The sequence below is a fragment of the Hyaena hyaena genome, unplaced genomic scaffold, assembly GCF_003009895.1.
Source record: "Hyaena hyaena isolate Hyena2069 unplaced genomic scaffold, ASM300989v1 scaffold_198, whole genome shotgun sequence".
Taxonomy (NCBI): Eukaryota; Metazoa; Chordata; class Mammalia; order Carnivora; family Hyaenidae; genus Hyaena; species Hyaena hyaena.
Genome location: NW_024080829.1, coordinates 768,812 through 782,071, shown reverse-complemented (window position 1 = coordinate 782,071; position 13,260 = coordinate 768,812). Strand labels below are relative to the sequence as shown.

The 13,260-nt window shown below is 40.6% G+C and overlaps 1 protein-coding gene across 2 annotated transcripts; it reads left to right on the top strand.

Moving 5' to 3' along the window:
* The first annotated feature begins 7,811 nt into the window (after positions 1 to 7,811).
* SPRY1 (sprouty RTK signaling antagonist 1) lies at positions 7,812 to 12,945 on the top strand. 2 transcript variants are annotated; one of them, XM_039241593.1, is made up of 2 exons: positions 7,812 to 7,898; positions 10,734 to 12,945. In XM_039241593.1, exon 2 carries the CDS (start codon positions 10,789 to 10,791, stop codon positions 11,746 to 11,748), a length of 960 nt encoding a protein of 319 aa, XP_039097524.1. In that variant the 5' UTR covers positions 7,812 to 7,898; positions 10,734 to 10,788; the 3' UTR covers positions 11,749 to 12,945. The 2 variants fall into 2 exon arrangements, with proteins under 2 accessions (XP_039097524.1, XP_039097525.1); XM_039241594.1 differs by lacking the exon at positions 7,812 to 7,898 and adding an exon at positions 8,622 to 8,916.
* Positions 12,946 to 13,260: the final 315 nt, after the last annotated feature.

Genomic DNA, 13,260 nt, shown 5'->3' with positions numbered 1-13,260 from the left:
AGATCACGAGTCACAACACCCCCTGAGTCAGCCAGGTACCCCATTCCTGGTTTATTTTCAGAGTAAGTATCCTTGGTATAACTGACCGAATTAGGTATATTTTACCATTTTTAAGGTTTTGTTAAAGCCTTGTAGGCAAAACTTCTATCTATTGCTATCGTATCATTTAAAGATTAGGCATGTAATAAATCTTCATATTAAGTTAGATCTGGCCCTTTCTCCTCTTTTTTCACTGGTACTCTGGTCCAAATTCTGCTTACCACTCATTAGGTTACTGTACTCATCTGTAAGTCAGTTATGTGACATCAGTCTTTTCTTGCCGCAATCCCCATAGTCAGACAAATCTTTTAGGAAGAGACTCTTTGGTCAGGTAACTTCCTTGTTCTTGATTTCCTTGAGATCGAGTCCAAGTCCTCACTGCGGCGTTAAAATCCTCTGTAGTTTGTCTCTACCTTACTTTTCCAATTTTGACAGTTACGATTGTACAAAAGAAGGATTCCTTTCCAGTCATGCCAGTCTTGTAAAACAATTATGATCATGATGTGCCTACTGCCTATTTTCTCCTGCTGGTGTTTCCTTCTGCCATGACCTAAAGATAGATTTCTCTTTTTCTTTTCTTCTCTTATGAATTCTATTTATTCGAGAATGAGATTCAAGTTCTTCTTCCTATAATAATTAATACCTTATATATTATAGCAATATATACTTCATGTTATGTGTCAATAGAAATAACTACTTCCTCTCACTGTTGATTTCTCCCCACAGTAGCCAGTGATCCTTTAACATTTTTGAACAGTTCTGTAATTTTTATTTTGGTATGCTATTTTTCTTCTGAGACTTTTACTCGGCTTGAGTAAAGTCTCATCCTATTCCATATACTGGCTCCTATTGATTTATGGGTTAACAAAATCCAAATCCATCTTCAAAAGGGAAATATTTTTCTCATACTGATATTATTTACGATACATGCACTATACCATATACAGTACTGATATACAAGATTGAGCCTCTTCAAAAGAATGTGATGTGTAGGCTCAGATTATATTTGTAATCACAGATTGTAAAGAATGATTTATCCAGTTGTGGCATTGTTGGAAGTAGTATATACCTTTTTAAGTAACTACTTTGAGTGGGAAAACATATTTTTTGATATATGTGTTGGTCAAAAGTTAATATCATTACTTTATGATCTTCTCCATTGATACTGTAACTTCAGATATGCACAGTAGGGGTTTTTTTTTGTTTTTTGTTTTTGGTCTTTCAGATTCTTCAAAAAGCATCCAACATATATAATGCATTTTTTGCAGTTTTATTGAAAACTAACACCTTAAATCATAACAAAATATTGTAACTTAAGGTAAAAAGACTGTAAAACACTGACCAGCATAAATTGATGAGTCCAATTGCTAGACTAACGTACAATATTCAAGTTTTGATTGAAATTTGAAATGATTTATTTTCAACAATAGGTGGCGCTTCACAGGTTTTTTGTTGTTAGTTGAACTGCATTGGCTCCATGACATACCTCTCTGCTATCAACTTTAAAAATTAATACAAACATTAGCTTCATATAGTACTTTGGTAATTGGAAGAAACTATTTGCTACCATATCTGGCATACTTATTATCAAAATTAACGTTCTAAGAAATTATCAAAAAGAAGCAAGAGTATGAAAATATGTAGAAGGATATCTACTTTCTACTTTTCTATTTATTTTCAATTTTTAAAATCTTATCCAATTACTCTTTTTAAACATATATTTGTTTTGTTTAATCCAAATGATCACGAAATATCTTTCATAGAAGATATTTTTATTATTTGCAATGAACTTTATTTTAAATGTAAATGATTAAACATTCCAGATAAATGTTAAAGTTATCAGGGTCACTGAGTCTTTTAATCTGAAATTATTAGCAGATAGCTGTTCCAAAATCTCAGTTAAAACAAACACACAAACTCACATGCACACACACAGAAATATAATTACTTCAAACTGAGTTCAGCCTTAGAAAAACAAAAGCAAACTGAATTAACTTGAAACAATTATGAGTTAAATAAATTCATTATTTAGGGATGAGGCACCTAGGAAGAAGGGACCTGAAACATTTCTTCATCACACAGTGTGTTTGAGGCAATGCTAACGTATAGAATTTATACAGAGCTATAAATCTTACAAAGTGAGCTACAGTAGCACTACAATTTGGGAAGGTGAAGGATTGTTATTAACTTCAGGTTACTGATGAGAAAGCAGGCTAAGAGAAATTAAGTGAAGGTAGAAAGTAGCTAGAAAGTAGCAAAGCCGAGACTTGAACTTCGTATCACCTGATGCTACATCAGTTACTCTTTTCTCAATACCATGCCATTTTCATACTTGGAGTATTGGACATAGGAACATTCTGGGCAAATATGGCATTTTAGGTAAAGTTACAGATCATGATATAGAAGAATGATATCGTAAAAACTCAGATTTTCTCTACCTGTAGCCTATCGATTATTACCAGGTGAAATGTTTTTGTACATGGAATTATTTAAAAGCTCCAAGAGAATTGCAAATCAAAGAAAACTAAAGTCTTTAAAATTTTTTTCTTGTAAGTTTTTTGTGTTTTCTTTTTCCAGTATAGGAAATGAAGATTAAGATAGGCAAGCCCCAGGAGGTGTTTTAAATCATTTATTTTAATGAAAACATGATTTTGTTTTCTTGCTGGTCTGGTCCATCTTTGGGGGCGGTTACAGGTTTAAATTAACCTATGTTCTTATGCATTTGTCTCTGAAGATGAAGATAGCAGTAAATAGTTATGGAAATGAAAGATTAATAATTTTTGCTGACCAGAATAAAAAACGATACCAGATGATCATTGTAAGAGGCATTCAGAAGTCAAATCAGGAGAAGAAATGGCTAATTTTGTTTTCTTGTGAACAAAGGAGAGCAAGTCTCAGAAGTGAACATTATGGAAGAGGAAAGAAGAGAGGATTTATTCTTCACTTGGCTAGATAAGAGATGAAGACTGTTTTGTACTGGGGCAAAGATGTTTCCTTATACAACCTTACCATGTGGATTTAATTAGAAAAATCTTTGATATATAGTAGTAATGCAGTTTGTCTGAACTCTTGTCACTTTGATTCTCTGTAAAGGAATATGACACTTAAGGAGTAGAGGGCAATTCAGAGCCCTTCCATGTGCATTTCTTTTCTTTTTCTTTTTTTTTTTACAGCTTGTAGAAAAATAGAATCACTTGTGACAAAGTATACAAATGATTAGTTGTAGAATTATAGAGTGGACAGAAACTTTACAAATCATTCAGTATAATTTACTCAATGTATTGTTTGATTTGCCCGCTTCCAGAATTTGAAGCCAATACAGAACACTTGTGTTTCAAATAGGGCAGAAGGATGAGAATTAAGCTTATGAAAATAAAGAGAATGTTTATGGAAAATTTACAGAATAGGTTGGTCTATTTCTGTCAACTACAAAGACTGTTTACAAAAGGAAACTGAAAATAAAATGTCTTATCCTTGCCAGCTTTTCTTGGGAAGTATAGTAATACAGTGACTATTGCCCTAAAAGGAAAGTAGAGACTTAGTTTCCATTCCTGGTTCTTCATTAATTTATTAGATACTTATAGGCTAACTTACCAATTTATGGGATTAATTTCTTTCTCAACAAGATAAAAAATCATAATTATTATTATGATTAATTCTTGGGAGAATTAATAAGGTATTATTTTTCAAATGCCTGGAACACATTATTATTCTGCTACTTTAGCAAAAAAAGTAGATAAATGAGTAAGTTGAGCTTCTCAGTACTACACTGTTCTTTTTTCTTTTTTTTAATTACTAGTAATTGTGAGGAGTTACCAAATTGCTTTTTCATTTGTTTCTTTTCTTCAAAAAAAATTAAATCAGCAGAAGAGATGGTTTCTCTTGTTTTCACACTAAAGTGAACAACACATCTGGGCTCACTCTCCATTCCACTTGATTCTTTCACACATATCTTAATAATGAACTGAACATTATCATAACACTTTCCCATGGATATTTATTTACATTGTTTTTCCTTTCCAGGAAAATTTCATACTTCAGCTATCCATTCCTAGCTATAATCCTCATAAATTAAACTTACTAAATAAAGAGCAATGTCTGTTTTAAACTAAAAGTTTAGAAGATGTACAAATTCTTATGAGTTGTAGGCAACCAAAAAGAGAGGCAGGTTTTATTAAATGTCTTCTAGATCAGGGTGGCAAGACTACACCTATGTTTATTTGTAGCGTAATGTTTAGAGAAAAACATACTGCTGTATTTTATTGCTAAATGATATAAAGTGCCATTGGTCAACCTGTGCCGCATAATATTTGATTTCTAAATAGAGCATGCTCTATGATGATGCTGTTACAGTTAAACTTTCATGGATTTAATTTATGACTGTAATTCAAAAATGCTCAATATCATGCAAATTGTAATTTAATACATCTGTGGTTGAGTTTGAAGCTTATTTGTAACAGAAATTTTTCAAATATATTTTAGTAGGATTTACGGAAGTAGAATGTTCAGTGCTCCCTCTCCTGGTTTTATCATATTGGTGAACTGACCTCTCATCCTAAAATTGTGCTAATAGCTAAGAAGACCATTTTGAAGAACCAAATAGGATACTATGATGTGATATTCTATTTTTGATTTGACTATCCCAAGTCCATTCTTAATGGTCAAGAAACCTATCCATCATTGGTTAAAGTTCATTACATCCCAAAATATGAAACCTAAGAAAAAAATAGAAAGTATGTACAATAAAGTTGATTTTATCTTTTTAAAAAGCCCATTTTAATACTGTTTATATTAAGAGTGAATATGTAGCTTTTTGGCGTCTTTCTTGTTTTATATTATTTTCTACGGATGCTTTCTTCTTGTTGATGGTGTTAGTAACCCCCTAGGTTCCAAAGAGTTTAATTCCAAATACAACTTCTAAATTTTTAAAGTGCTCAAACATTTGAAAGTCTAGAAAAAACCAGTTTCAGCAGAATCACTTGTTATTGTAAAGGAAGTTAAGAAGTAAAAATTTCCATACCAAAGTATATACATGCTCTAGATTTTGGAGCTTTGTTTTGTTTGCTTTATTTTGTCAAAGACTTTAAGCTACTTCTGGTATCTAGTACCTGGAAAAAGTACTTCTCTGCTTACTGTATGTTTTTGGTTTTCAGGTGTCTTTTAAAAGTCTCTGTGGAGTTTTAAATTTCACGTATAGTTATCCTCATGGAAGCATGAAGTACACAATTTTGATAATAAAGGTCTAAAATCCCATAGTTTGTAAGAAGCAAAGCGAGTTTCCTACTGATTAAAACATCTTTTTTCCTCAGTAACAAAACATATATCATTAAGAATTATAAACCTTCCCAGTAAATTATTTCTATTTAATTGATTTCCAATTAGAGGATTTTTAAAAATAAATTAGTTGGTTGTGGACGGGTTTTTTGTTTGTTTGTTTGTTTTTTGCAAAATGATACAAATTGATTACAAAATTGAAGAAAGTTGGGTTCTTTATATCGATTTTTGGGAAATTATATCCCAGACCAAGGTAGGGCACTTGTTATAAAACCTACAGCAGGAAATTTCACCTTCATGAGGCAATGTTATTTGTTTCTAGTAAGGAGTGCTACCTTTTGAACTTTCACATGGCACATATTCTGAATTTTGCTTCAAACAGGAACTGTGATGTTATAGTATCATCTTTTATACATCAATACTCATTTTCTCCCTAGCTGACCAGAAGTGATGGCTTGGCATACAACTTTTTAATTTTCTTTTATTCAAAATTATTTTTTAATTCAACCCTAAAAGGTGGCGTTCACCAATACTTTCACAGAATTGATGACTCAATTTAAAGGATTCTTCTGTGACAAACTGCATTTGCAGGATTTTTAGAGGTATTCTCAGATTTTTAGAGGATGTTTATCACAGAGCGTACAGGGGAACATTTCCAAGTTGGTACACATAAACTAGAGAGGAAACGACTGTTGGGAGAAATCCTGCTCCAGGTTTTCAGGCAACCCGCGTGATTGACACATGATATCACTGGAGGCGGGTCCTGGAGTGGAGGTGGAGGTGGAGGCGAGCTGCTGAAATTCTGCGGAGCCGGAGTGGGATTGCTCTGTAAGGCACGCAGTGGTTTGCAGAGTGATAGCAGCAGACCGAACTCCTTACCGTGGATAAGGAACTGCTACAGTCGCTGTAAAAGTGCCTGAAAAACAATTTCCAATCTTTGCGTTAGGTAAGAACTGTTTCCTTCCTTTCATTCCGTAGGTATTTTAGGAAAGATTAGGTGAGAAATGTTGGCTTTTACAAGAAATTGAACATTTCTTTGAACTCGCTTTGGATGTAAGATTACTGGTTGCATTTCAAATTACCAGTAGCATTCTCACTGCTAAAACTAATGCTGTTAAAGTAAATGCTACTGCTAAGAGAAAAAAAAACCAGGGTCCCTTTCTTTTTTCCTTATCCGAATGGTAACAAGTTTAAAGTCTGAAACGGTCGGTTGTGTGAAAACAGGGTGGTTTATGCCGAAGAGGGTCTGGCACTCGGTGTGTGGACCAAATACATGTTTGTTTAGGCATTGTTGGCGACTGAACCCTGAGCGAAGCAATTGTTTAAAACCTGAATTTCCCGTCTCTGCGTATTGATTTCCAATGCGCAGAGGCGTTGCTTGAACGTTGTTTGAACTCCTAGGCATTCCAAGGGGCAAAAGCACTTCGGCAAAACGTGCAAGACTGCATGTTACTTTGGTTCGCTGCTGACACGCCGACTGTGCGCCGGCCTGTCAATCACTGGGAGCAGCAACAGCCAGCACATGGCAGCGGGCTGCGGGCGGCAGGCGAGCTGGCGAGCAGCCCACCCCGCTCTGCTCTCCGCCGGGGCGGCCGAGCGCGCTACGCGTCCAAGTGCCTGGAAAGAAAGGGATATTAATGTTTTGTTTTGTTTTGTTTTGCAATCGCTAATCCTCTGTAGCAGGCATTTCAGCCGTGGAACAGGAGGGTCGGAGGACTGGGAGTGAGCGCTGCCCCGGAGAGGCTGACCTGCCAGGACCGGAGTTCCGGGGGACGCTGTGCCCCCACTTGCCCAGCGTGCAGGATCGGTTAAGTGCCTCGACCTGCGCGGGGGCCAAGAGACGACGCCCCGCCTCTTCTCCTGAGAAGAAGCCCCCCCAACCTCACTCCCTCCACCGCTACCCCTAAAAAAGCGGGTAAAAAAAAAAAAATTCCACCCACCCCCACGCCCGGGGGAGCAGCAGCCTCCCTCGCAGGCGTGCGCTCCCGGACTCTGCCGGGGCCTGCGCGGTTCCGCGATCCGCCCGCAGACGCCGGTTCGAGCCCCGTCCCCGGCGCCGCGGAGTCTCGAACGCCCGCGACGTGGATTTTCAGCCGTCAGGGGGCCGCCACTCCTTCATTTCGCACGAGGAGCGTTCGGAACCGGAGAACTCTCGCCGAGCACGGCGTGCCAGCCTGTGGGCCCGTCACGCACTCTTCTCTCTGCCGTTCCCCAGCTCGCTTTTCTGGGAGACTCGAGGGCCCTCCCGAAGGGATTTTTTTTTTCCTGGCTCGTGGAAGGGGTCTGCAGGAGAAAAGCCCCAGAGGTGGATGTTACGGAGCTGCGCGGCAAACGCAAGCTGTGAGCGGTCTGCTGCGCCGGGCCGCGCGGAGTCCCCGGAGAATTGTCCTCCGCAGCCGGAAGGGGGCCGCGGGGAGCGCTCCTGCCCGGTGGGGGCGGGGGAGGCCGCGGGCAGACGCGCCGCAGCAGGGGCAATGCCTCCTCGTCCTCCCCGCCGCGGTTGATGCGGCGTGAGCACGCTGCCGCCCGCACCGGGACCTGGGCCGGGTCGCACGGCTTGGTCCCCAGCCACCGCTTCGGCCTAGGTGAGTGTCCGGCGGCCGCTCTCGGCCTGCGGGGGAGGGGGGCGCGCGCACCCGGCTGGCCCTGCGCGGCAGGTGCGGGCTCTGGGGCTCGGCGAGGGGGAGGGGAAGTGGAGGGGCGACCCCCGCGCGCTGCGCCGCCCCTCCGGCCGCCTCTCTCCCGCGGCGCGCGGGGCTGGGGAGTCGGGTGGGCGGCTTTTCGCAGCTGCGGAGGACTGTGAGGTAGGGTCTCCTATCCCCAGTTTCCTGCGGTGCTGGCGCGGTGGCCGGGGTGGTCCTCTTGAAGGAGCCCTCCACGCGAAAGATGGACTCTAGGAAGCTTTTGGGGTGTTCCCTGGAGGGCTCTGAGAAACTTCTTGAGTTTTGCCAACGGCGGGCTTTCAGTGAAGGAGTTCCTCAGACTGGGGGCCGGGAAAAGTCGCGTGTGTGCGCGCGCCCGGGCGCGCGTGTAAGGGAGGCAAACCTCGGAATTCGCGGGTAACCCTCTGGACGGAATTAGTCTGCGCCAAAGCGAGCTTCCACTTTATTCTTGTTTTGAGAGCGGTGGAACGGCGAGGGGAGGGGAGAGGGCGCTGCCACTTTAAAAATGGGAAGTCCGCCCTCCTGAGGTAATGGTAACCTCAGCCTCCTCCCCCTCCTCCTGCCCAAAGAGGGAGAGAGAGAAAACTTGTTTTCATTCATAACTTTTTCCTTTTCCTTCCTCTCCGTCAACTATTTATTCACCGCTTCTCTCAGCTCGGATTGCAGAGGGCGCAGCTCCACCGTCGTAACTTGCAGTGTGGCGACGCTTCTCTGCTGCCCCTGTCCCCGGCTCCTTTCTTCCCGGCTCTTTGGGAATCCGGCTTTTCCTTTAAAGTGTAGACAGATCTTTATTTCTAACTCTCCATGCCCTGGGCTTGCTTTTGGCGCCTGCGTTGGCTCTGAAGGCTCTCCACGGTCTGTAAGAAATCTTGGCGAGATACGCAAAAATGGGTTGGAAATCCACGGTGATCCTTGGGATGTGATGGGATTGTACGAAAAGGTATCGGACTTGGATTCCTGTTGGGGGGGGCGGGGGGGGGGAGACAGGTTGCCAAGAGCGAGCGAGCGTGTTTGGGGAAGGATCTGAGGACTGTCAGTGCTTGAAAAGGGGCTTTGCTTCAGATCAGAGGTGGCTAATTTTCTTTTTATTTGGTAATCTAATTTACTAGCCAGCCTGGACTTCGTTGCAACCATCATTTAAAATGCAGATGAAACATGTGCCTGGTGTTTTTACTACACTCTTCAAATCCTGCACGACTTTTTCTTAACTGTGGGGTCGACTTAGAACTTCCAGATACTCTGCTTTTAAAGCACTGGGTTGAAAGTTCTTTGCAAGGAGTGATCGTGTGTGTGCAGAGTAAAGAAGGGATATTTGAACAGTCCTTAAGGATTCCGGACTAACCCAGGCAGATCATGACTGTGTGTCTTCTCCTGTGCAGAGAAAGGCAGAGTAAAGTAGAAACCTGGGGGAGATCTTAGTCGCGTAAAGAGGGAGGAGAACTCCAAGAAGTTAACATAGAAGACTTAGCCTGTAGACCTTCAGTCTAGTTACTAGATGAAATGGACTTCTGTGTGTCTTACCCCTTAAGCTGGTGTTTTGGCTCAAGGTGGTAGTTGAGAATGGGCATTTTTTCTTTTCATTCTTGAATCGGAACGGATCTGTAGACGTTAGAAGAAATTTGTGTGAGAATTATTCTGGTTTGCCATTGATTGAAATTGGAAATATTCTTATGTTTGGTAGCCTTTTGATGTGTGTGAAGAATGCATTGTAAATGAGAAATAACTATTAAGTGTATGGAAACACAAATGCTTATTTTCATTAGAGTATTACTGTACTTTTTACAAGAAGCACATTGATTCAGAGTTGGCAGTTCTTTTGAGAATCACGATCTGTCATATAAATACAGATTTTTAAATTAGGGGAAATGTGGGTAATTAAAATGGCCAGGATTTCTCCATGCTGCCTTAAAGGCCTAATACTTAGTTGTGCGCGAAAGTTATCTTGTTATGTGAATGAGCCCTTAGTTTAAACTTTTAAAAAATCCTTTCGTGATTTCAAATGTGAATGCTTTTTAACATGCATTTTACATTGAGGTGTGTGTGTGTGTGTGTGTGTGTGTGTGGCATGCACACGCACGCTGTAGTGGCTATAAAACAGCAAGAGGTGTTGTATTTCTCTAAATTCATTTTTGTATCTTGTAGATAAATAATGAGCTATCTTTATAATCCTGGTTTCTACATAAAATGCCCTCTTATTTTGAGATTCCATTTTAGTTTGATGTCTCTTGGATTTTTTTATGCGTAAAAAATACCTTGACTAATTTCTCATTGTTAATCTAGTGCTTATAACAGTAAACAACAGAAAGTCCATTCATAATTTTTAAAAAGTGGATATTTTCCTGTAAGGAAAACACTGATGAACTGATGTGAACTTTCTTTACGTGAGAGCTGTTCCAATGCTTATACTCAAGATTCCCTACAAGGGCATACTCCATTTTAATTATCTGTTAGATTCACAAACAGAAAGGCATTCCTTCTTGATTCTGCTTTGCAGAAGTTTAAAACAACTTTTAATTTTTATGGCATGGGGTCTCTTGCCTGCATTCTTCATGTGTGATGTGGTCCTCAGCCTCTTAGAATTGGACTCCGGCCAGGACCCCAGCATCATCGTAATCCGCTGATGAAGGAGATCATTACCAGGTGGTTTGGGCAATTTGTGACTTGACAGGATTTTCCCCCCAAAAATGCTTCCTGTCATTTATTTTCTCTCTCTCTCTCTCTCTCTCTCTTTTTTTTTCATCTTTGATTTCCTTTTAGGATTTCAGATGCATGCCAGGTTTCCACTGATTGCCAGAATTCAAGATCACTACACATGGATCCCCAAAATCAACATGGCAGTGGCAGTTCATTAGTTGTGATCCAGCAGCCTACTTTGGATAGCCGTCAGAGGTTAGACTATGAGAGAGAAATTCAGCCTGCTGCTATTTTGTCTTTAGACCAGATCAAGGCCATCAGAGGCAGCAATGAATACACAGAAGGGCCGTCAGTGGTGAAGAGACCTGCTCCTCGGACAGCACCAAGACAAGAAAAGCATGAAAGGACTCATGAAATCATACCAATTAATGTGAATAACAACTATGAGCACAGACCTACAAGCCACCCGGGACATGCAGGACTCTCAAATAATGCCCGAGGCCCCATTTTGAGCAGATCGACCAGCACTGGAAGTGCAGCCAGCTCTGGGAGCAATAGCAGTGCCTCTTCAGAGCAGGGACTGTTAGGAAGGTCACCACCAACCAGACTAGTCCCTGGTCATAGGTCTGAAAGGGTAATCCGGACCCAGCCTAAGCCACTGATTGTGGATGACTTGAAGGGTTCCTTGAAAGAGGACCTGACACAGCACAAGTTTATTTGCGAACAGTGTGGGAAGTGCAAGTGTGGAGAATGCACAGCTCCCAGGACCCTGCCATCCTGTTTGGCCTGCAATCGTCAGTGCCTTTGCTCTGCTGAGAGCATGGTGGAATATGGAACCTGCATGTGCTTAGTCAAGGGCATCTTCTACCACTGCTCCAATGACGATGAAGGGGATTCTTACTCGGATAATCCTTGCTCCTGTTCACAGTCACACTGCTGCTCTAGGTACCTGTGTATGGGAGCCATGTCTCTATTTTTACCTTGCTTACTCTGTTATCCTCCTGCTAAGGGATGCCTGAAGCTTTGCAGAGGGTGTTATGACTGGATCCACCGCCCAGGATGCAGATGTAAGAACTCCAACACTGTCTATTGTAAGCTGGAGAGCTGCCCCTCCAGGGGTCAGGGTAAACCATCATGATTTTTGGAAGAGGGTTGGACCTCCTGAACTTCTGGCTTTCAAGCTGTGGCTGTTAAAAAGATTCTGTTAAGATACTGGTTTTATTTTCTTTACAGTTTTCCCACCTTTCTTCCCCCGTTCCCAAGGTTTGACTCATGGATCTTACTCTTCTCTAACGGATGGTCTTCAGTAAGAGTGGACTGTGAAACTGCACCTGGCTCCCACTTACGACAAGAGCCTCTGCCATCCACTCACGAGGGTATTGAGAGCCAGTGGGCTTTTGTGTAGCCTTTTTGTTCTGCAAGCAACTTTTCAAAAAGTTGTATACATGAACATACCCACACACATACCCAGTCAGTCTGCAGTGATTGAGAGCTGTTTTTGATTGGGTGCTCTGGGAGCAGGGAAACTGGTTTTTAAAGACGCAATATTTTTATTGTTTAATTAAGCTATGTGTTAAGTCTGTCTCCAGTTAGGGCTGTCTTCATAGCATTGGCCCTTTAAGAAGCATGGGGGGATATATTTTTGTTATAACATAAACATTTTTGTTTAACCACTGCCCTCTCCTTGCCCCTCAGAGTTCTTTCCCTTCAGTTTCTGTTTCTGGAGATGCCAGGTATTTTTTCTTTTCCTGTGTAATTTTAGATTTGCTTTACAATGTAAATCTTCACATTGGAGATAAATTGGTTGTTTCTTGCTCATCTTTATTCTAGCTTCCATATTTGTGAAGGACTTAACTACCTTCCTTCCACGCCCCACACTTTTTACCAAATTTCTCGTCATTGAGGGCACTTGGATAACTGAAGTTGATATTTATAGCTGACCAATCTATAGGTATCACAGAACTATGCTGCCTAAAGTGATCTTGGCCCTTTAATGGTCTTTTTGGTCCTCCCGTTAGCTAACAGCTGAATAATTCTAATTTTTTCTGTGTTTTCATTGCCTTAACCACAAATTGTGGTGCTTTTTGTATATTTTATGTATAAATCACAAAGTTGAATTCTGACTATTTTTAAGACAAAAGTCTGTTAAACTTTTTTATTGTAAAGAATATTTATTATGCGAATCTATTATTTTATGATATTTATTGCAAAAGACTGTTGAAATGTACTCATGTCTGAATATAACAAAATATCAATACGTAACGGAAAATAAGGTGACACGAAGAAAGTACCTATGTTAACTATAATGCAGAAAATATATTAATTAATGAAACTGTCTCTTGATTTCTTCATTTATTAGCCTGTCTATTATGGTGATTTTTGTCATTTGCTTTGACTCTCTTCATGCACACCCATTTTATTTCTTAGGTGAGCTCAGATTTAGATGTTTCCTGGGAAATGCATTAATCAAAATTTTGTGATCCAAATTCTCTTTCAACAAATGCCCAAGTGAATCACTTTATAAAGTGAACGTTTTACAGTTAATATTAACAGTCACACCCTACTTTGTAAGCAAGAGGTTTTGTGTGTATCATAAATTTGTTGGAATGAAACGTATCTGTAATTTTAAAAAGTTTTAACTTTCTTGGGT

Bases quoted from the DNA above. Each gene is read 5' to 3' on its own strand.
- SPRY1 (XM_039241593.1), top strand. From the start codon at position 10,789: ATGGATCCCCAAAATCAACATGGCAGTGGCAGTTCATTAGTTGTGATC.